The sequence below is a fragment of the Anser brachyrhynchus genome (genome assembly GCF_964034855.1).
Source record: "Anser brachyrhynchus genome assembly, chromosome: 2".
Classification (NCBI taxonomy): Eukaryota; Metazoa; Chordata; class Aves; order Anseriformes; family Anatidae; genus Anser; species Anser brachyrhynchus.
Window position 1 is genome coordinate 9,886,158 of NC_137695.1, and position 21,826 is coordinate 9,907,983.

Genomic DNA, 21,826 nt, shown 5'->3' on the forward strand with positions numbered 1-21,826 from the left:
ATTGTGAATGCTTCAGTTATGCATTGGGGTTCTTATTTTCAGGATTTGCATATGCATGAACACTGGATCATTTAGGAGTCCAGACTGTGTCAAGACAAATCTTGCTCTGAGATCCCCCAAACACTTTCCATGTAGTATTCTGTAGCAATAGTTAATAAACCATATCCAGCCATACTTCAGGAAAGAGAATGGTGCTGAGCATATTTTCATGCCTTGTTTGTAAAAGGACTGTGTCTGTGGTTATGTGTCCTGATGTGATACAACTAGAAAAAAATATGTCAAGATCTCTGGAGGTACTCCAGTCCAGCTCCCTCCTCAGACAGGAATAACATCAAAGTTAGATCAGGACACTCAAAATCAAAGATTGTGATTTCATATTCTGTGTAACCTTTCTGGTGCTTAACCACTCTCATTCTGATTTTATTTTTTCCTTTACATCTGTTCAGCATTTCTCTTCCTGCAGCTTATGGCTGTTTTCACTTGGCTTTTTGCTGTACACCTTAGGGAAGTCTGGCATTGTCTACACTAATCCTTCTGGTTGGAGTTTTTCACTAGCTACAGTTGTCCATGTAAATAATAGATTGAAGGCTCTATGCTAGCTTTGTCTGCTGTTGTCAGATTTTCCTCTTGCACGATTTGTGTGTATGTATGTATAGAAACATCTGTGGAGAATCTTAATAGTTTCTTAAATAGGAAGATTCTTATGTTATTGGGAAATTACATCTCTTAGAAAATATACTGAAGTATTTATTGAATATGGGAAAGATGCAAGAGAAGACGTAGTAAACAGACACTCACTGTAATGGGGGCGTGTTGAACATTATTTTTTCGTTAGAGGGGAAGAAAGCCATGCTACATCTTGGTATATAAACACAGTTATAGTTACTCTTCAGGTGAGCTCTTAAGAGGTTACTGTTGTGAAGACTTGCAAAGGGGCAATGTGAAATTCAATTTGTACTTCAGCTGGCATTATTTTTCTTTAGTTGGTGTGATGCTCAGGCAACGCTACCTGCTATATTACTTTATACTGATACCTGTCTTACCACTGGGAATGTTCCTGAGCAATACAAAATGAACAATTGCTTGCTAGTAGTGAGAATTGCCTCTTTGTGTTCAAAATACTCTTGTGACTTTTTCCCTTTGTTTTTGAATACTTTGCTGTTTTTGAATACTTTGCGTTTCAGAACTCTGAAAGTTAGGGAGAGGAAACGAATGACACAATGTCTGTAGATGGGCCTCTTTATGTAGAAAGAATTAAGAATGGTATCCTAGAACAAAAGAGTTTTTGCATGTCTGTCCCTTCTCCTTCCCTCCGCTGGGACGTGGCTCTGTGTTATGCTTCTGGAGCTCAATGACAGAGCATACAAATCACTTTAAAGTGAGTGCCCAAAAGCAACTTAAAGGACACTAATAGTAGTCAATAACCGTGTTTTATTGATTATTTACATCTGTACAGTGACTTGATTTCTCTCTTCGCTCTTTCTAACAGATTTTTCAAAGACTGATCTATGCTGACAAACAAGAGGTTCAAGGAGATGGGCCATTTTTGGATGGAATTAATGTCACTATCAGGAGAAATTATATTTATGAAGATGCTTATGATAAACTTTCTCCTGAAAATGGTAGGTTCACAATGAAGTTATCATAACTTTTAACACATTTAATCATTCTCACCATATATTAACATCCAATGAAAGTAAGCAAATATGTAAGAAGCATGCCAGCTCTGAGGTATGGAAGTCCTTATGAAGTTAAAACAAATAAAAAAAAAAAAAAAAACACCTCCTTGTTTTCATGTAAAGTGATTCTAATCCACGTTCTTTTTGAGTATTGCAGTCCTGTTATCTTTATTAAAGACGCCTTTCTTTAGTTCAAGCCTACTTCTGCAGGGCTTTTCTTCACATTCACTTATCTTCAGCTGTAAATTGTATATTCGTCTATATAGTTAATTAGGTATTACCTGCTTTATTAGTGTCAGCAAAATGTCTAGGCTGCACAGGATTTGCTAGGTACACTGTGGCTGATAAGGATTATGCAGCCCACTTAGTAGCAGTAGTATGTAGCAGTATATATTCTACCACGCTGATTTAAATCATACCTTGGTGTGAATTTGTGTGAGAACGGTTGCATTGGAAGCCAAAATTCCAACATATATTGAGCCTTCCAAAATAAAGTCGTTGTTAATTATATGGTATTTTTGCATGTGAAAAGATTATTTGTCAAATACTTGAGGTTTACTGTCTGAATCTCACCTGCTGTGCCACGTAAGTTCTCTCCTCAAGAACTGCATAGTTTAGAGAGGAGGAAGAAGAGGAATTGGTATTCTGGGTTGTAAAAAATTGTGTTTTTTCTTAATTTCTTTTACTGCTGTAGAGTTCAAGAGACTAAGAGACTATTTCTAAATAGAATTTTGTATTTAAATACCTCAGTTTAAAACTATAACTACACAGAAGAGATTTTCTTAAACTAATTTATCAAAGATTTAAATTAAATTTAAATTGAATTCTTCTGTTTTTGGAAAATTTTCAAGGCTAATCAAGAAGATGGCACTAGATAATCATCTGGAAATTACATGTGCAATTGACTGTTCAGTCTCTTTATTGGTTCTGAAAAGTTTCATCATAATGACTTTAGGATGATTCAATAAATGGTCTCTTCAAAACAGAGAGATTAATTGTAATTAGAAACAGAAGAAATCGAGTCTGCTTTGCTATGTTGTCCCACACCATACCCTCATCCACCTAGTAAGTGTATAAAAATACAGTTCAGAAGCTGCAGTCTAAGCCTTTGAGTGGTACTATGTCTAGTAACAGGCAAGCCAAGCTATTGTTTTGTAAGAAGATAGCTTTAAATGAGAAAAGTGTTTTCTATGAAGTAGTCATCATATTTAGTGTGGTCTTACTAAACTATGAAAGCAGTTTTAGAATGCATGTTTCCTCAACTTAATCTGCATTTAGACAGCCTGGATGCTTGGATGTATTTCATGGTCACAGGTAATACAGGTCAGGGAGAATAGTCAAAATTCTGGAAGGTCAGACAGCCCTCGAGAGACTGAAAAAAAAGAGAGGAAAAAAAATTACTTATAGAAACCTCATGAAGTTTAGGAAAGACAAAACCAGAATCCAGTACCTGGGATGTATTTTGACTGTTTACAGTTACAGAGAAGCCATAGTGGTAGCTTGCCACTAAAGTCTGAAGATCTGTGTTAGTGCACGTGTGCATGATGCACCGTGTATATGTGCACATGTGTATGTATGCACATGCATATTTGTGTATAGTGTTCTCTAGTGCTGTGCTGCTGTGGCCCTAGTGCTGTTTAGTATCAATCAAGACTTAATTAGAAGGTTAGGCTTCTTTTAAAAAGCTGGCATTCTGGGACTATAATTTTTTCAAATAATATTAGTTCTGGAATAGGTCAGGCACCATGTGGGAGAAAGAAAAGAAATTCTTGAAAATTGCAAGGGATACAATTTTAAGACTATATAGACTGAGTTGATTAATATGGATCTGGGAGATTGAACACACAATAGATGAGGTTCTAGAATGGATTAGGAGGGAGCACAGGACACTGTCTGAAGAGGCATCCAGTTTGTCTGTTGGCACTGAGAAGGGAGCTGTTCAAAGTTTGTTCCTCTATAATACTTTAACTGAGATCATGAGGAAAACTATTTTTTGATAGCAGAAATACACTGGTCTGTTTCTTGTGGGATTTTATTCTTGTTTGGTTGTCATATGCTTAATAATGTGCAAGCACTTCTTTTTTTCCTTTCTTTGTTTTTTTTTCTTTACTGGAATTTTCAGTTAACAGTTCAGTTGCATTGTGGCTGTATGGGTTATAAAACTAAAATCTGTTTTTCTGAGATTGCACTAACTTGGGGGGGTCTTTCTCTAGCTCGTCACCTGTTTTGGCATGTGAATTTGTTTTAGGGCTAATTTTCTTGGTGTAAATCTGGCCCTCAGTACATGGAGGAGCAGACAACTGATTTCCTTCATCACGCTCCAAAAAGCACAACATTTAAATGTATAAAACCCTTAATATAAGAGAGTTTTAACATCAGTGGGTAATCTCATAGGTCTCCAGGTAGGGAATGCCTGTTTGCTTGACACACTCTCTTGCCAGTGCAGTCGTATTCTGTTGTCTTGCTGTGAATGGTGATGAGATTCCAGACCTTTTGCAATACCTATAACTAAAAATGGCTATCCTGTATTTCCAGCCAGCAGAATTTGTGCAGTAGAGCATTTCACTTGTGCAAAAAACTGATAGGTAATTTTAAAAAAAAAAAGTTCAGTTTGTAACCTGTGGAAACACTGGAAAATTCCTGGTAGATCTAGAGGCATTCACTAATGGGAGAGGGCAAGCAAGGACACAAGATGGTTCTGGGGAGATGCTGTTGCTACAAGGTGCTGCAGATTTTCGTGGACATGAGCTGTCCATCCAGAGTGTGTGCATTTGTTGCACATGGAGTCAAGCAGCAGGAGGTTTTATTGTTCCTCGTTTATTATTGGTTGCTTTGGCAGCAAGCAAGTGTAGTCAATGGAAGGTTTGAGAGCAAAGCTGTGTATTTGGTTAGATCTTTGGAAGCCTTCAGTGAATTGAAAAAAAAAAAGGCCTGTTTCCCAAGGTTTGCATACAATTCAAGGACTGAACATTGCTTGCTCTGGGACTTAAATGAGAATAATTCCGAGAAAGTTTTCAGTGACTTAGGAGAAAAAAAAATACAAAACATTCAGAACACATCTTTTGCCTGTCTTGCTGACACCTCCCCATCCTCAAATAGCTGTTCACGTTTCCAGCAGAGAAATGATAGATGGCAGCTGGAATTTAAGATGCGATTTTTATAAGAGAAGTGAGTTGAGCTAACATCTTGATGCTGGATAAGGACCATGAGCTCCCCAGCTGTGCCCTTGGTGCTGACCTTGCTCCTTCCAGGGGCAAGCAGTTATTTCAGAGAGCAGGCAGGGAAGTAATCCGAAGAAAGGGCTGAATGCTGAACCAGTGAGCTGAAATGGCTCACTTCAGGGATAAGATGAGTAGACTGGTGGAAGGGAAGAGCAATGGCCGTGTGTAAAAGGAGTGTGGGAGCACTTGAGCTGATGGTAACAGGGTGAGAACTTGTTTTAGCTATTTCATGACTCTTCATCCTTTGTACACAGGGAAGGTAGAAAAGGGCATTCAAAGGAATGTGAACAATGGATATCACCCATGGATTGCATGCTGTATCTTTGTGATACAAGCAGATGTGTACAGCACACAGTCAACAAATACATTAAAAATGCTGTCTTTTAAGGTCCTCTCTAGGATGGTTGCTAACATTACAGCTTCGAGAATCTCTCTCAAGTAGCAGTCTTCTGTGAAATGAGCAGAACACTTATCTCCAGAACATGTCAATCTTTACCACACCTTGCTCCTCAGTGGAATTAGATTACATAGCATGGAGTCCAAACTAGCAAAAATATTTATCTGAATTTCAAAGAGAATTATTTAAGGTGTTGCTTAACAGTCAGCCCCTTTAAGAGAATGCAGTGCTTACTGATGGTTCCTTCAGACAGGAGAAAGATGAACCTTGCATTCATAATGTTTTATAAATAGAATTTTCAACTGAATTTTGGGCTTATTAATTTATTTTGTAAGATTTTTTTCTTCACTCACTAGTGTGTTTCCATTCGTATCCTTTGAGGTCTCTTACAACAGAACCTTTGTGCAAAATGAGCTTTACATACTGAATATCCTAAAATTCAAGCCAGTAATAGATTTTTCCAACAGTGCTATTTACTAGTTCAGTTTTTTTATATACAATTAGTGTAGGTATGTTTGAATCCATAGTTACATATGCTTTTATCCAAGTTAAATTCAAGTAGACAGTTATATTTGAGTCTCTCTTTCTCCTTCCTCTGCAGAACCTGACCTAAAAAAGCGCATTCGTGTTCACTTGCTTAATGCACATGGTCTTGATGAAGCTGGTATTGATGGTGGTGGAATTTTCAGAGAATTTTTGAATGAACTACTTAAATCGGGATTTAACCCCAACCAGGGATTTTTTAAAACCACCAATGAGGGACTTCTTTACCCCAACCCTGCTGCACAGATGCTTGTTGGAGACTCTTACGCCCGACATTACTACTTTCTTGGAAGAATGCTTGGAAAGGTAAAAAAAAAAAAAAAAAAAAAAAAAGTGTTGTATAATATAAAGCTATCATAGTACTGAAATTATTCAGTAAATATTTTTAGATGGGGGTAGATGGCAAACATAGTGATTTTTCTAGACCTGAGGAGAAATAACCATCTGATACTGGATCTGAATTATTTCTAGATCTTACCCAAACTTCTCATTCGTTTCAATAAGTTTGGAGTATAGAGGAATTGACATACCCTAACTACCAGTTGAGGGAAGTGTGTGTATGTCTGTCTCTGTGTTTATCCTCTTACTTAAAGTTAAGTTCCTCGAAGCCTATGGAACTGCTCTGTTTATGGTGTTCTTAATATGGGACTTTCAGGAGTTTGACTAGAGTTAGATTTTCGTAATTTGCAATCTCTGAAATTGTTTACAGAACCAAACAGTTTCTTGTTGCGTGAGGTACAGTTCTCGCAGCATTTAAAATTTGCTATGAGCATTTACAATATTTATGAGCCATTTAAAAATTGTTCCACTAATTTTGCTTTTTTTTCATACATTTTGTATCTTTCTTAAATTTTAGTGCTTACTGTTTTGCTGTTGTGGACATTCAATTACTAATAGCCCCCTCTTGAATTAGATTATTTTTTTTTAATAAACCATTAAACATTTATTACAGTCTTTTTTTTGTTTGTTTATGGTCAGATTTAGTATTAAGGATATTTCTTCTCAAGTCCTTGAAACCATTTTTTAAACCTAATAATTATTAAGCAAAGTTTGGAATACAAATTCCATTTCAGAAAATAAGTATTGATTGCTATTCAGCTATCTAAAATGGAACGTATTTAAAACATAAATTATTATTAGCTTATTTAGCTGCATGAAGTATTCTGGAACATAACATTTTGTTGACTTGATGAGAGATTTAACATACAGTTGGATGTCCTTATTTTAAACTAGCTGGAAGCAGTTTAAGAGGATGTTGACAAATCTGAGTTGCTGAGGCAGATCACTGTTTTTTATGGCTGCCAGATTGAGATTGAACTGCCACTTTGTAGGCAAATTCTTTGTTAATGCATCCTGTTGCAACAGCCGGTCTTGTAAAATAATGAAAATTTGAAATTGGTCATTTCAACAAATTTATCTTTGAAGAGTGTTCTGCTCTTAATGGAAAATGAACTCAGTACTAATATAATAGAAGTTTGTGATGATGATTGTTTTTACATACTCAAGATTTCACTTTCTATATTTACAGATTTTTGGAGTAGGGGAGTGACTGCTGCTGTGGTATGCTAGAGAAGTTGCATCACTCCAAAAGTGTTTGGGGTTTATTTAGGAACAGCGGAGGGCTGAGTTCTAGTTCTGAGTCTTCAGTTTCCTCTGCCAAAACAATGGTTTCCTTTTGTAATTGATTTTCAAATGTTAGCATCAAGACAGAAGTTGCAAAATGCATTTTATCTCCTTTAGAGTGCTTCAAGTACAGTTTTGGGTTTGTCTTTTTACAATCAGAGGATCTATTATTTAACATTTTGAAGGCGTAAATTGTTTTTGTATTTGCAGAATGTTTATATAAGGTAAGAACTGACAGCGTTATTTAATAATTACCCTTGCCCAGGTGGACAGACACCTTTTTAGTTGTGTATGTAGAAGCTTGATGAATTAAACAGAAAGATAAGGCACGACCATACGATTCAAAACCTGTCAGTATTGTGGTCTCGGTTAGGTTTTTGAATACTCACTCACCCGTTTTCAAAAATGTGTCCATTTTGTGCTTTGCACAGGGTTATTTGAGAGCAATAGTAGGTTATTAAAAGCCCCTTTGTAAACAAACTAGATAAAATGCAAAGGAAGCAATCAGGCATCCACAGCAATTTCTTATTTGTGGAAACCAGTGCGTAAAGAGTGCTGCCACCAAAAACTCAAGAAGCTTAAATGTTACCAGAAAACAAATACATTAAAATACAATAATTTCTCTGTCTCCTGGTAACCACTTCATACTAATATTCAAGTGCATTTAACTTTCAGTACTATAGACTTGCAGGTAATTTGGCTTTTCTTCTCATCGGGAAGTTTCTAACAGCTTGGCATCTTGTACGTGAGTTGACCAGTTAAGATGTAGAAACATCGGAATATTTAAAAATTGTGCGTATGAAAATTGTGCATCTAAAAATTAATTTATCCCTTGATGAATTACTAACTGCTTAGGTCGTATTTTTGTAGTTAGTGAAGAAATTGAACTGAATACTATACAAAGTGCCTGGCTGTCCATGCAACTTTTACTGATCACTGAATGAGCAAAAGGTCTTGTAAAAATAATGCCACGTGATCGTGTAATCACCTATGTTGTCTGAAGCTATTCTTAAAAAATCAAAAGAAATGAGTTTGCTCAAACAACAGCTACTCAAACACTTGCCAAGTTTACATTTCTCAACTTTGAATGAATGACTTTGCCCCGTAATGTAAATATTATTTTAACATCGGTGCCTTTTAAGCAATTTCCTATTTCTTAAATGTAAAAGCTCAGCTTACCATGCACACCTCATGTAGCAGTCCTCCACCACCGAAGGGGTTTGAAACTTTAGTTTCTCTTGCTGAAAGGACAGAAGTGACTTTATGAACCCTAAGAGGTGACATGGGCAGTCAGGGATGTTCAGACAGAGGTGTTCTAGGCCCGAATTCTGCTTGTCCTTTCTGGAAAGTGAGGACTTGTCCCATGTAGAGTCCCAGGGGCATGGATGGGACATCACGATTCTTTTGTTTGCACAGTAGGTAGCACTGGGCTGTGGTCAGCACCTGGTCTGGCTCACTGCCTTTCCACAGGCAGTAGTTATGTCAGCACCAAAAACCTTTCCTTGTGCAGACTTTGCAGCTCTGGCAGCGCAGTGGACTTGGCTCACTAGAAGGCTAAAGTTTTGTTGGCAGACAGCCCAAGCTTGTAACACCACAGCCAGAGAAGGGAAGTCTGGAAACAACACCTGAGAATCTGAAGTAAGGATTTTCTCCTGGCTGATTTTTGAATATCTGCTGCAAATCCAGAAAGAGGGAAGCACTGGTCAACCATTTCAATAGCATTTCAGGAAACAGTGATCAGTAAAACAGTGGCAGATGCAGAATTACAGTCTGAACTTCAATGTGTTCAGACCTAAGCTCAGTCTTGTATACTGTATTGTCTTTCTCCTGTTCCAGCTTACATTTTATATCGTAAGAATTATCTGTGTTTCATGATGTGTTAGGATTACATAAGAATATGTCAGGACGTCCGTAGAAAGATTAGAACGATCACTTTCATGGTTTCTTCTTCTTCCTTTTGGACATAATGGATGCAAGAACCAGAAGGTTTATGGTTTCCAAGGAACGTCTTTGCACCTTTAATAAGGCAACTCTTTCTGACAGTAGAGATTTTTGTCTAATACACTCAACGCCACTGGTTATGAGAATCTAGCGCTCTCAGGTTCTCTTGTTCCAGCATATTGAAGAGCGCTAACGAGTCATGTGTTCATGTTGCTGAAGAATATATGCACTACCTTTGAAATAGAATATTAAATCTCTTTTCCAAAGCAATACAACCTGTAGTCCTTGAAAGACACTGGACTTCTGAAAAGGTTTAGAACTGTTTTGTCGAAAGTTAGCTTTTGCCTTACATGTTTGGGAAGGTAGTATAGAGAACAAAGTGTGGTGGTAGGTTGTTGTTGTTGTTTTGAACACAGTCCTTACTTTGTGGAACCAAATAAAGAACTGTGATAGTACAGGAAGCATGAGGGACTAAAAAAAAATCAATGTTTTTAAGTTTTAGCATGTTATATAGAAGGCCAGTAGGTTGTGTGGCCTGATGGATATTATATTGATGAATGGTAAAGTTGTTTAGTTTTGACTTGTTGTAGCTTGTTATACTGATTTAAGATACTGTGGACTGTTCTGTGCACATACCTATGTGTTGTTATAAACACATAATTGAAAATGCTATAAAATGTATCTTGGTAAAATTAATTACTTAAAACCTTAGGGTAAAATTAGTTCAAACAAATTAAATTATTTAATGACATTTATTTATTTATTTATTTAAATGCATGTGGAATGTTAATAATTTATTAGATTATTTTTCTGTATCTTGGAGTGTGTGCTGGGATTACAGTTCTCAACTTCGAATAGAGCTGTGATAGATTAATTCATTTGTTGTGCAAAATATTCTTCCTGGCTAGAATGTACAATTTGAAGATTACCAGTGTCTACAGTATCCATTTTGCAGAAAAACTAAAGTAGTTCTTAATCACCCTGAGCCCTTGTCTGAAATAGATTGAATCAATGGGAGCCTTCTCACTGCCAGATCTAGATCAGATCCTAAACTCTTAAATCTATGTACAGAATTGAAACCTTCAAGCAAATGTTTCCAATAACATACTTGTGTCCTTTTTGAACTAAAAGTATATAGAGAAACAAAAGCAAGAAAACTACAGTTAGAAGAACTGGGTTTCAGATATTTAAATACTTGGTAGGATAGTGCATCAGGCATTGCACTGTTACTCTTCTTCTGTTTCTCTTGCTGTTGAAGGTGTTTGGTTTGTTTTTGTTTGCTTGTTCTTTTTTTTTTCTTCTGATTTTTAGTATACCCCTTCCCTTTGCTTATTGTCCATTTAATTAAGATCTGCTTTGGCTTGGCTTAAATCAGTACACTCTAATTGATTTGTGCTGCAGCCACAATTTATACTACTGGTTCCTAGGAAGGTAGGTATGGAATTAGTGATAATGATATGAAGAAAGAAGCAATTTGTACAAACTTTTTGTTTGATTCATTTCAGTCACCCTCCAAATGATTTTGTAGACTCAGCATTTTGCTTAAAAGCAAGCTAGCTGATCGTTAGTCTCCAAAAATCCTGAATCATCTGAACTGGTCAAAACAGGAATTTACCATGAAAAGCTGCATGCTCTTTTAAGTCTGCATTTATAGTGCAGAAATAAAATTGCGGGAGTAAAATCGATACATTATGGACGTTTTTTTCCTTACAAATGTACATTTAAGCTATTCTGTTTTCTGCACAGTTGTCAGCCTGACAATTCCTTTGTGTACTTGTTAATTTAACATAACAATTATCTTTTGATTACAGATAGCTATGTTAGTACGAACCTTGTAAATATATGTCTAACACTAAAAGACTACTGAAATGCAGTATTTAACTCTAAATCTTTAGGAAGGAAAAGTGTGTATTGATTGATTGTGATATTTATTGGGTCATAATGTATTTAAATTTTCTTTAATGCATATGTTAGTGATTGTTTACTGTGATAAAGTGCATAGAGGTCTCTGCAAGGAGTTCTGCATGGAAAGAATTACCTCATGTCAGTGGTCACTCCTCAATTAAAAGTTCCATTAGCAGATGATTCCTGCTTCTGGTTTGTGTACTGATTGCATTTTATTGCCTCTAAATCAGGTTCCTAGACAGGGAATAAATAAACAGAGTGTGTGGTAATGGTATCCTGATCTTTTTTCACAGTTGTGAACACCTATGTCCATTTAAATCAATTAAGTTTGGAATACTTACTGAAATTCGTTATGGTATTTGAGCTTTCTTTGAAAATGATTAGTTCTGCTGCTGTTACAGTACAGATTTATCCTAGAGGCATATCCAGAGGTTAGTTGCATAGTAGTAAGTGTTTCAGAAGATTAGAACTTAAATATGGAGGAGTTGGCTTCCTCTTATATTCAATTATTAGTAAATTGTGTTTAAAATGGAGATACACAAATATATTGAGCATTTCCTGGAACTTCAGTAGTGTGTGATAACTGTCAGTTACCCACCGCATCCCCAGGCACCTATAACCGTAACCCTTCCTTCTCATATTCCTCAGAAGCTCCCAAATGATATTGATGGTAGTTGATACCATGTACATGGTATAAGTTACAGAGGTAACTGTTCCTATAGAAACAGGCTGATGAAATGATGGTTTTGTGCAAGTACCAGCGTTTCTGAAGCACCCTGTTTTGGGTGCTTGATACTTTTAAATGTATATATTGGAGCATACTTGATATGCTTCAGTAGTGTTTCTGGAAACGTATCCCTACTTTTTTATGATAATGTGTCCATGAGTCAGTCATGAGTTTGCTGTCTGCTTATCACATGCCTGTAATCAATTTTGAGTATTTACACTGACTACAGCAAATTTGACAGGCTGATTCGCATCTCAGTCTTTGCTACCCCAAATCTCAGGAGCTTCTATGAACTTGTACTTTTCCAACTTCAGATTCCCAGTGAGTGAGAAACCGGAAGTAATACTAATTCATATGTGGCTTTAGTTGTTTCTGAAAAAATGTTTTAAAAGGTGAGGGCACTAGCACTGCTGCAAGAGATGTGAACAGAGCTCTCTCAGAAGCCTAACTATATGCGTCTAGCTGTAGCATTTTGGTCTCCTACCTTTTCAAAAAACAGAAAAGGCATCCTGTATTTAAATAAAAAATGCAATATGTGTTTTCAGAGACATATAGGGAAGATACTGTACCAGACTATCCATTGCTAATAGGATACAAATGGTTCAGTTGTAGAGCTCAGAGAACAGAGAAAGTGACTTAAAGCTACCGTGTAGTAGCCATACTGCTCTGTGACATGCATTAGATATAATTAATCTTATTTCCCATATTGCTATTAGGAACAATACCAGTTGGATTTTGCTCAATTTAAAGCACATTATCCATAAGAAATTATTTTATCTTGAAACTACTATATGCTAGATTTGAAAGTGCTTCTAAACTGCAGGTATATGTTAATTTTCATGTAACATATTTTTAGTTTTATCTTTCTCATTAGGGTGGAAAAGGCCTTGGTGGCCTCAAAGGGTTTGTGAGCAAGGTGAAATATATCTAGAATATAAATAATGTGGTAGAAGGAAGTTCTAATGGTTTTGCTATTTTTCTATCATTTTTATTAATGGTTCTGTATAGCTTTGAAGATCTATTGCACTCAGTAAGTGCTAAGTATTATTTAATAGTAACTGTTTAAAATGACTGAAACAGAAGGGGTTACGGTCTTGGGGGCTGATTAGGGAAATAACTGAATTTAAGCCCAGTCATTTACTGCCTCAGCCTGTTACCCCTATATCTTTCTAACGGTATGACTTTAGCGTTGTTTAGGTTTTAATATACAGTTCTGAGCTGTGAAAGATTAATGGAAGGTAGGAACAATGACTAATTAGTTTTCTTAAGAAAGAATTTAGTTGAAATAATAAATGAGAGAACTGTAGATCTGAAAGTGTAAGTAAAGGCAATAAAGCTGCCTCTCACGTGGGAAGATTTAGTTGGTTCATCTATGAAGTTGTTTACACAATAAGAACATTATTAAGCGTCTTGTAATGCTTGTGTAACCTCTGCTATATAATGCTAATTTGTCTTTACATTTGTCTGAAATGTCTAGTTGAAATTTGTCCACTTCTAAAACAAGAGGCAAATTCTTTTCCTTCTGAAGAGCCACTTCTTAAACCTTTGAGGCATACCTGAACAGTACCTCGTGACCATGTAGTGCTTAGATAATAACTGTGGGAGCTGCCACCGTCCCAGTCAGATGTTATTTCTTTTGTGTTGAAAACAAGGCGAAGTCCTACTTGCCCCAAGGACTGCACGTTTCATTTTTCTTCCTGTCTTACCAGGTACTGCGTGTAGCTGTCCTTCCAGCTGAGATCTTTCTTCTATAACGTAAAGCTGCTAACTGCACGCCTGTGTTCTGAAAGCTGCTTGCCTTAACCATCCTTGTTCCCCCACACCACAGATGGTTAATGAACGCATTCAGGGTATGTTTAGGTATCTGCACATGGTATATTTCAGTTTAGGTTACCAAATCGTGATCTGTGTTGCTGCACGGCGTCAAGGGTTTTGTAGCCGGCCCATGGGCCCATGTTGCAATCAATTTTAATTGAACGAGGCACTATTTAGACGCTTTATTGTAACTAGCTAATGTTATTTTAAAAAGAAACAATAGCCTTCAGAATGTGTGGTTTCTTTATGAAGTCAAAACTTACTGACCACAGTAGGCTTCGTTATTTTGTCTGTTTTTTAATCTGGTGTGTTGTACGGGACCTCACACACAGACAGGAAGGAAAGTGCGTGCAGTTTCTTTAACTAAAAACAACTTCTTCCATGTAACTAGGAAAAACCTGTAAACTGTTTAGGTAAAAAAAAAATCAACGACTAGTGAGGCATCTTGAGAAAATAGGGAAGACATGGGGTGAAAAGTATTAGAAAATAATTGTTACTAAAAATCAGGTAGGTCTTTTTTGTTTTGTTTCAGAGGCTTTTAAGTTATTTTAGTGGTTATCTAGAGATGTCATAATTTTGCATAAAGAGCGTCCCTAGCCGACATGAATACAAATGAGTGCTGGGAAATCTAGGTTGGCCCTTTCAGCAGACACAGCCTTTTAGCAGCAGGGAATGTGTCACCTAGGAGCACTGCATTGCTTGTGTTAATTGCTCTTAATACAGACATAGAATCATATAGTGTGTTGTGGGTTGGCTGGGACCTCAAAGCCCATCTAATCCCACCCCCTGCCATGGGCAGGGACCCCTCCCAGCAGCCCAGGCTGCCCCCAGCCCCATCCAGCCTGGCCTTGGGCACTGCCAGGGATGGGGCAGCCACAGCTCCTCTGGGCAGCCTGGGACAGGGCCTCACTTCAATCTAGTGAAGATTCTCTTCCTAATATCTAATCTAAATCTAACCCTCTTTAGTTTAAAGCCATTCCCCCTTGTCCTATCACCACACCCCTGACCAGGAGTCCCTCCCCAGCTCTCCTGCAGCCCCCTTTAGGCCCTGGCAGGCCGCTGTGAGGTCTCCCTGGAGCCTTCTCCTCTCCAGGCTGAACAACCCGAACTCCCTCAGCCTGTCGTGGTATGAGAGATGCTCCAGCCCTTTGATCATCCTCGTGGCTTCCTCTGGACCCACTCCAACAGGTCCCTGTCCTTCTGGTGCTGGGGGCCCAGAGCTGAGCGCAGGCTCCAGGTGGGGTCTCATGAGAGCAGAGCAGAGGGGGACAATCCCCTCCGTCGCCCTGATAGCTGCGCTGCTTTTGATGCGGTCCAGAATACATCCTTGTCTCTGCTTCTTACCACAAGCTCCCATGTGCAAGTTCCACCTTTATGAAAGTGGAATGCGAACATTGCAAACCCTTAGAAACAAAATCTGCTGTCATATTTGACCACCAGTTGTTCCCTTCATGACTTCTTGTCTGGATTTTTCCCTTTATGTAAGTCAGCTGCAGTTTATAGGATGGCAAGATAGAGAAAGTCAAAAAAAAGAGCTACTTAGATAGGAAAGCTGGGGACACGAACTCAGAATCCATCGTAAAATGGCACTGGTCCCATAAGTGATGACCATAAGAGTTAAAGGAAACCTGTCCAGCGGGTGAGAGCACTTGAAATTTGCTAAAGGATCAGCTTAAAAATATATATTGGTTAAACTTGCTGGCTTTGATCTCTTAAAGCAGTGTGCGAACAGGAGCTTAGAGTCAAAGAAAGTCACCTCCCTCCTCGAGTAAGCCAGTTTCTTCATCAGCTGTGTTGTTTGTTGGCTGCTGGGGGAAAAAAGGACTGCTTCTGTGGGGAGAGAAGTACTGGGTAAGTACTTCATACTGGAGCTAAGTCAGCCCGACAGCTGCGTACCTCTGTAAGAGGGGGTCGTGCTTCCGTGCCTGTTGTTCGCTCTGGGCTCGTGCTTCTGGGATGGTGATGTTGCAGAAGGGCCAGTTCAGAGAGCTAAATGGGTTGGAAACGCAAAATAAGGTAACTTAGAGCTCCCCAGGACAGGTCACTAAAGGAAAAGTGGTAAGGGATCAGTCTCCCCTTAGGGGCATTGGGCTAGCTGCAGTGAAAAATATACCTGGCAGGATGGAGTCCGTAGGCAACTGGCTGCCCTACGGTTGTGCTGCCATCAAAACAAATACTCTGCTGTTCTGATCCAGTTTCACCCATTGCTGTGAGCTGAATCTAGCTCTGATTTGACAGGAAGCAATGCCCACTTGCAAAAAGACCAGGAAAGGTGCAGTCAAATCCAGCTGATTTGTTCCATCCCAGTGGCAGAAACGTGTGGAATCGCATCTTGTGGCAGCAGCAAGTAGGTAGATCAGTTCATGCTGACTGGGAAGCTAGTTTCAAACTGACAGATAATGTTGCAGTTCATTCAGTCACTCAGTTGTACAGGGCATGTCTCGGCATCTCTGCGCAGTGCTGGAGCTGTGATGGTGTAAGTTACCTCTTTGGGGAGAGGAAAAAAAAAAAGAGTTTATCATAATTTTATTTACCACAGTTTCAGTGTTTTTTTTATTAAACTTTATTAGATTAGCCTGACTTTTATAGTAATTAAAACACTGCTCTTTGTCCTGTTTCCAAAAATCATTTATTTCCAATATTGCACTCGCTTAGCTAAGAGGAGTGGTAGTAATTAAAGATATTTTCAAGTTGCACAATTTAGTTTATTTAAAAATGCTTTATATAGTTTTTAGATGAAGTTATAAATGTTCTCTTTGGAACTACCTGAAGATTAATAGTGATGCATTTGAAAAGCATTATTTTTTTATTGATTCTTAATGTAGTAAATTACTGAAGTTATTTGGCAGCAAACAGAAATAGCCAGTGATGTTGTTCGCATTTATTTTCCTGATAGCGTCACAATTTGCATTAATTGCATTGCAGCTGCACTCACTTATATTAAAAAGCTTCTACTATAATTAATCCTTTTTATTTCAAATCATTTTGGCACAATTTCTAGCAATAAACACTCATAAAAGACAGACACTTGAAAAATAACATACAAGTTTCTTCAATATACCTATTGCTGTTTTTTCCTGACAAGGGATTATTGATAGGCTTCTAGGATCAAGTGTTGCAAGTGGCTAAGACTTAAGACCAGTTTGAAAAATGCTAAGTGGATTATTTTGCATAAAAAATAGACAGGTTTTGAATTTGTGTAATTAACCTGTGTTTAGAAAATACCTTGATTTATGTCTACATTTGTATTTCAGTTGCATACATTATGGAAATTTAATTTATAATCCATTTAGCTGATGCGATCATAGTTTTTAGTGCTATCATTTATTAGTCCTTGTATATTAAATGCTCTAAAGGCTTAAACCTGCCTTGTGTAAAAAATTACACCTCTGCATTTACATTTTATGAGTCATAGATGGAATTCCATTTTAAATTCGGGTAGCTTTGATATATTTAAGGAATTACAATAGCTTCATTGTTACTAATGCAGGAACAGCAAACACTGACCTTATACATTGCAAATTAATGATTTATCCCTCTAGTTTGCTTTTAAAGTCAACTATACAAATGAGGATTTCGACTTCTACACCTTGAATAAATCATATAGCTCTAAATATAATGCACCCTTTGGCTTTGAACTCGTTATTCTCAATTCTTTCTGCAAGGTCTAACTCACCTCATAGAAATGTTCTTTTAGAAGTTTAAGGAATTGTATATATTTTTCTTGAAGCCTTTGTTGGAATATCATTGAGTGATTACAGCTACGTTTATTCTTTTTTTTTCTTTTTTGGTCATTGTGTTGCACTTTTTGAGTTTGCAGCAGATTATGGAGGAATTAAGTAATGCCAAAACAGCTCATAAAGAGAACAAACAGCAACGTTATGTTGATGATGCTTTTTGTGATTAGCCTGGCAGTGATATTAATGATGCTGTGGAGATTTGATTGTCGTTGTCAGAGGTGCTGATGCAGCAAACAGATTGGACAATAGCAAAGGCTGTGAGTAGACAGCATATTTCAGGGATTTTTTTGAAGGGGAAGGTCTGTTATTTTTCCTTTATTCACATTAACTTTCTGTAAGCGTTGTCATGCTTCCTCTCTCTAGCTTTAAAGTTTCCATCTCTTCTGCTTTGAGAGCTTTCATAAATATCTTTTTCTTCCAATCAACAAGAAGTTGTTAATGATTGTGTGAAAAATACACCAAGTTGTTTGTGTTACATTGAAATGTAATGCATTGTATACATTAAATCAACTGAGAGTGGTATTTCTGGGGTTTTGTGCATTTTTGACAACTCTTGAGGAAGTTTTAAGTTTATAGTAAAAATATACGTTTTTCTTTTATGAATACTGGAAATTCAGATCAGGCTCATTTTTGATTCAGCAGTCATTTGACAGGCATAGGAAGGATTGGATGTATGATGGATTGGACGTATGATGCAGCCCTAAGTGATAAGCTCTCGGCTTGGAAATCAGGATGTTCTTTTGATGATGCCACTAAGAAGAATGTAGCTGTCTTTTTCAGTTAGTTAATTAGCTTTGATTAATTTTAGAAGTAAACGAGTAATGTACCATGCACCAAAATACACGGCAGTGATTCTGTATAACATGCAAGACAAATAGTTTGGATTAATGTAAAATGTACTGGTTTTACATAGTTCAGGGTTCGACTGTATTTGTTTTACATGTAGCAATTGATATAAATCAAAAAATATTGCTTGTGAAGAACCAAATGATTGAATGTAATGGGGATAAGTTTTTTTAAGACATTCTTGATGCATTGGTTTTTATTTTTTATTTTTTTTGAAACTTTGGTTTTATTGTGAATGATCTATATACTTGATGTTCTTCCTGTTTGGTGTGATACTTCGGACGAGAAGATTAATGACACAACAGGCTGTGACCTTACCTTTTAAATCACCACATAATTCATTTGTAAAATTTTGGAGCTTGGTATTTCATGAAAGTATCCAAACTCCAAAATTCAGCTGAAGCTTTTTTGAATGCAATATCTGGGCTGTTGCCATACCAGAAGATCCTGTTCAGGCACCAAATAAAGAAGTGGTTATAAAAAAATGGGGAAATAGACAATAACTTCCAGAGTTCTTGCAAGTACCACAGTAAAATCTAATGTGCTTTTAATTATTTTGTTTTTCAGGCTCTTTATGAAAATATGCTGGTGGAACTGCCGTTTGCTAGTTTTTTCCTCTCAAAATTACTGGGGACAAGTGCTGATGTTGACATTCATCATTTAGCTTCGTTAGATCCAGAAATGTACAAGAACTTGCTTTTTCTCAAGAGCTATGAAGGGGATGTGGAAGAACTTGGATTAAATTTCACTGTGGTAAACAACGATCTCGGGGAAGCACAGGTACGAATAGCTCTAGCTTTTTTTCTTTTATGTATGGCTGATGAATCATTGATATCCCTACTAGTTTCTTTGAATTTGAAAGGGATAAGGAACAACTGCTGTAAGCGCTGTGTGCTTTGAGGCATGATGGGGAATCTGATTCAGTATTTGAAGTAGAAAATAACTAATCTTGTACTTAAAAACTCTACTTTTGAAGATGTTATAAAGGCCTGGTAATTTAACTAATAGATTGTTGTGATGATTTTCTAACATTCATACATGAAAATTTCTGTTGACTGAGATTACTTCTTGAATAAAGTATTTCGTATTATTTCTTTGATTCCATTTCAAATAATTGCAGAAGTTAGATGGTACGTAAATTATAAAAACTGCCTGGGTTTGGAGTCAGAAATCTGAATGGTTTTAAATAATAGTGACCCTTTGTTGTGAGATAAGGGCTGTTACCTTCAGCTGTCACTGATGCTCAGAATTTTCAAAAGAGGGCCTGAAACTATACCACGATATAAAAAATAATAATAATCCCATTTTTTATCTTTCTGAGGGGCTGAACCACGTGGTGAGTCAGATAGGAAAAATGGGTGTTCAGTAATTGTAAAGATGGGTTATTTAGGTCCTTAAGTATGAGTTTTTAGCGCAGTTGCATTGTGCAGTTTGATTAATGCTTTTATTTGCTCCGTTGTGAAAGCTAAAGCTCACTTATGCTCATAGTAAAAACTTAATGTCACAAGTGCTTGAAAGATATGCCTTTATGTGGTAATAGAGTTAATGTCTTCAGTCTTTTGTCAGGCTTCCTCTTTCATTTTTGGTAAGTTAAAATTGTGTACTCATGACCTGCTTGTACTTGCTAATGGTATTTAATTAATAGTTGGGTCAAAAAGTACACCTGACCACACTGTGACATGCAGCAGCATCCTGATTCAGGCCTTATTTCTCGTGAAAGAAATCAAGACTAACAGTGGGTATCCAGTCCTGGTCAGGTTGTGTGGTGGCCAGGGAAGGCTTGGCCTAGGCACAACTGCGCAGAAGCAGCAGCACCACCGAGATGCGGCAGCCAGCCCTGGAAATTGTTACCCGGGGTTCTTCTACTGCTGCTTAAATCAGAGCGAGTTTGCTGTCCAAGACTTAGTTTCACTGCATGAAGCTCAGACTAAGTATGTTCTTAGTTACAGAGCCAGTGCTTTATCATAGCATGTGCTCTAAGTGACTGATTGTGGAATTGATTTCTGTGCTATAGGTGCATTTGGTTACTGGGTTGCAAAGTACACAGGATGGCAGTTTCCCATATAAATTAGGACTTGCTGGGGCAGGGAAAAGTTAACACAAATACAACTTAGTTTCTAATTAAAAATGAGAATTAGTTAATATTTTCTGGAGAGGTTGTAGTTTCCATGCTGCATGTGTCTTCTACATATGTCCTCAAAAAATGAACCATGCAAACAAGTTAGAACCAACCTCAGCAAGTAAGGTAGAAGCACACAGAAAAGAGAAATATATGTGAGAAATAACACGCAAAGAGATCCAAGACAGATGTTGCCAGCGCTACCTACTGCTACAAAGACTTGTAAGTGCATTCGTGCCAAGAGGTCTGATGTGTTCGTTAAAATTCTCTGAGGGCTATGGCTAGTATTACGAAGACTTGATTTTTAATTATTTGGCTTAACTTTAAAAGGAAGGTTAAATACAATTGTGAACTTCTGAGTAACTAAATGAAATGTGGGTTAAATTAAATATTCTGATGTGATGCTGATGTTTATACTTTGAGAGAGAACATTAAACTGTCTTTTAATGAGACTGCATTTTAGTGTAGTTCAGTGCAACTAATTGGTTCTTTTCACTGTCTTCCGTGTGTTGATGCAACAAGTAACATATTTAATTTAAATATGTTAATAAGCCTCACACGGATAAATACACTTAATCTGGTATTTGACTCCTGTAACCATTGCATACTAATTAATTGTGTCAAGGTAAGGCTAATTCACTTCGGGAAAAGAGCTTAATTTGCACTCCTTATGGGGAATGTACATTATATCTAGTTTTCAGCTAAACAACCACTTTAGTGTCTAATAAATTAGTGCCCAATAAATGCATCATAAATCTATCATTGTAAATAGCTATCCTCATGACAGTGTCCATCGAGCAATTGTGGCACAGAAGCATTATCTGCAATGAAAGACACATTCAGAAGGGGCTCTATTGCCTCTGTCAGTAGTAGAAGGTAGAAATTCTATTATCGGCGTATTGATTCCAGTCCTGTAATGTGCTTTTAGATCCCATTAAACTATTGTCAAAGTGCATTCACCAGAAGTTGAAAAAGGTACTTAATAATTTGCACATTAGACCTGCTAATTAGGGGAGCTCTGCCATCAACCTTACCTTCCAAACCCAAATAGCTTTAGCTTTTGATGAAGAACCATCTAATGCCATGATACCAGCCTAGATTACAGCTGTTAGATCTACTGCATAAAATGGCAGCTAGTAAAAAGTCTCAAAAGAATTTCAGCCGATGGTTAGAGTTGCCTTCAAGTAGCTGTGTATATTGATTTTAATTTTTCTTTCTATTTTGTAGATTAGATAATGATAAAATGGTTATAAAATGCTTATAGTAAGTG

General features: G+C 37.2%; 1 protein-coding gene across 2 annotated transcripts in view; it reads left to right on the forward strand.

The window, feature by feature from the left end:
- Positions 1–21,826, forward strand: part of UBE3C (ubiquitin protein ligase E3C) — an 80,986-nt gene that overhangs the window by 43,482 nt on the left and 15,678 nt on the right. For both annotated transcript variants that reach the window (XM_080579559.1, XM_080579558.1), the window contains exons 17-19: positions 1,490–1,622; positions 5,899–6,146; positions 19,005–19,217. In XM_080579559.1, coding sequence (XP_080435685.1) covers positions 1,490–1,622; positions 5,899–6,146; positions 19,005–19,217 — 594 coding nt within the window. The remainder of the gene's footprint in view (positions 1–1,489; positions 1,623–5,898; positions 6,147–19,004; positions 19,218–21,826) is intronic.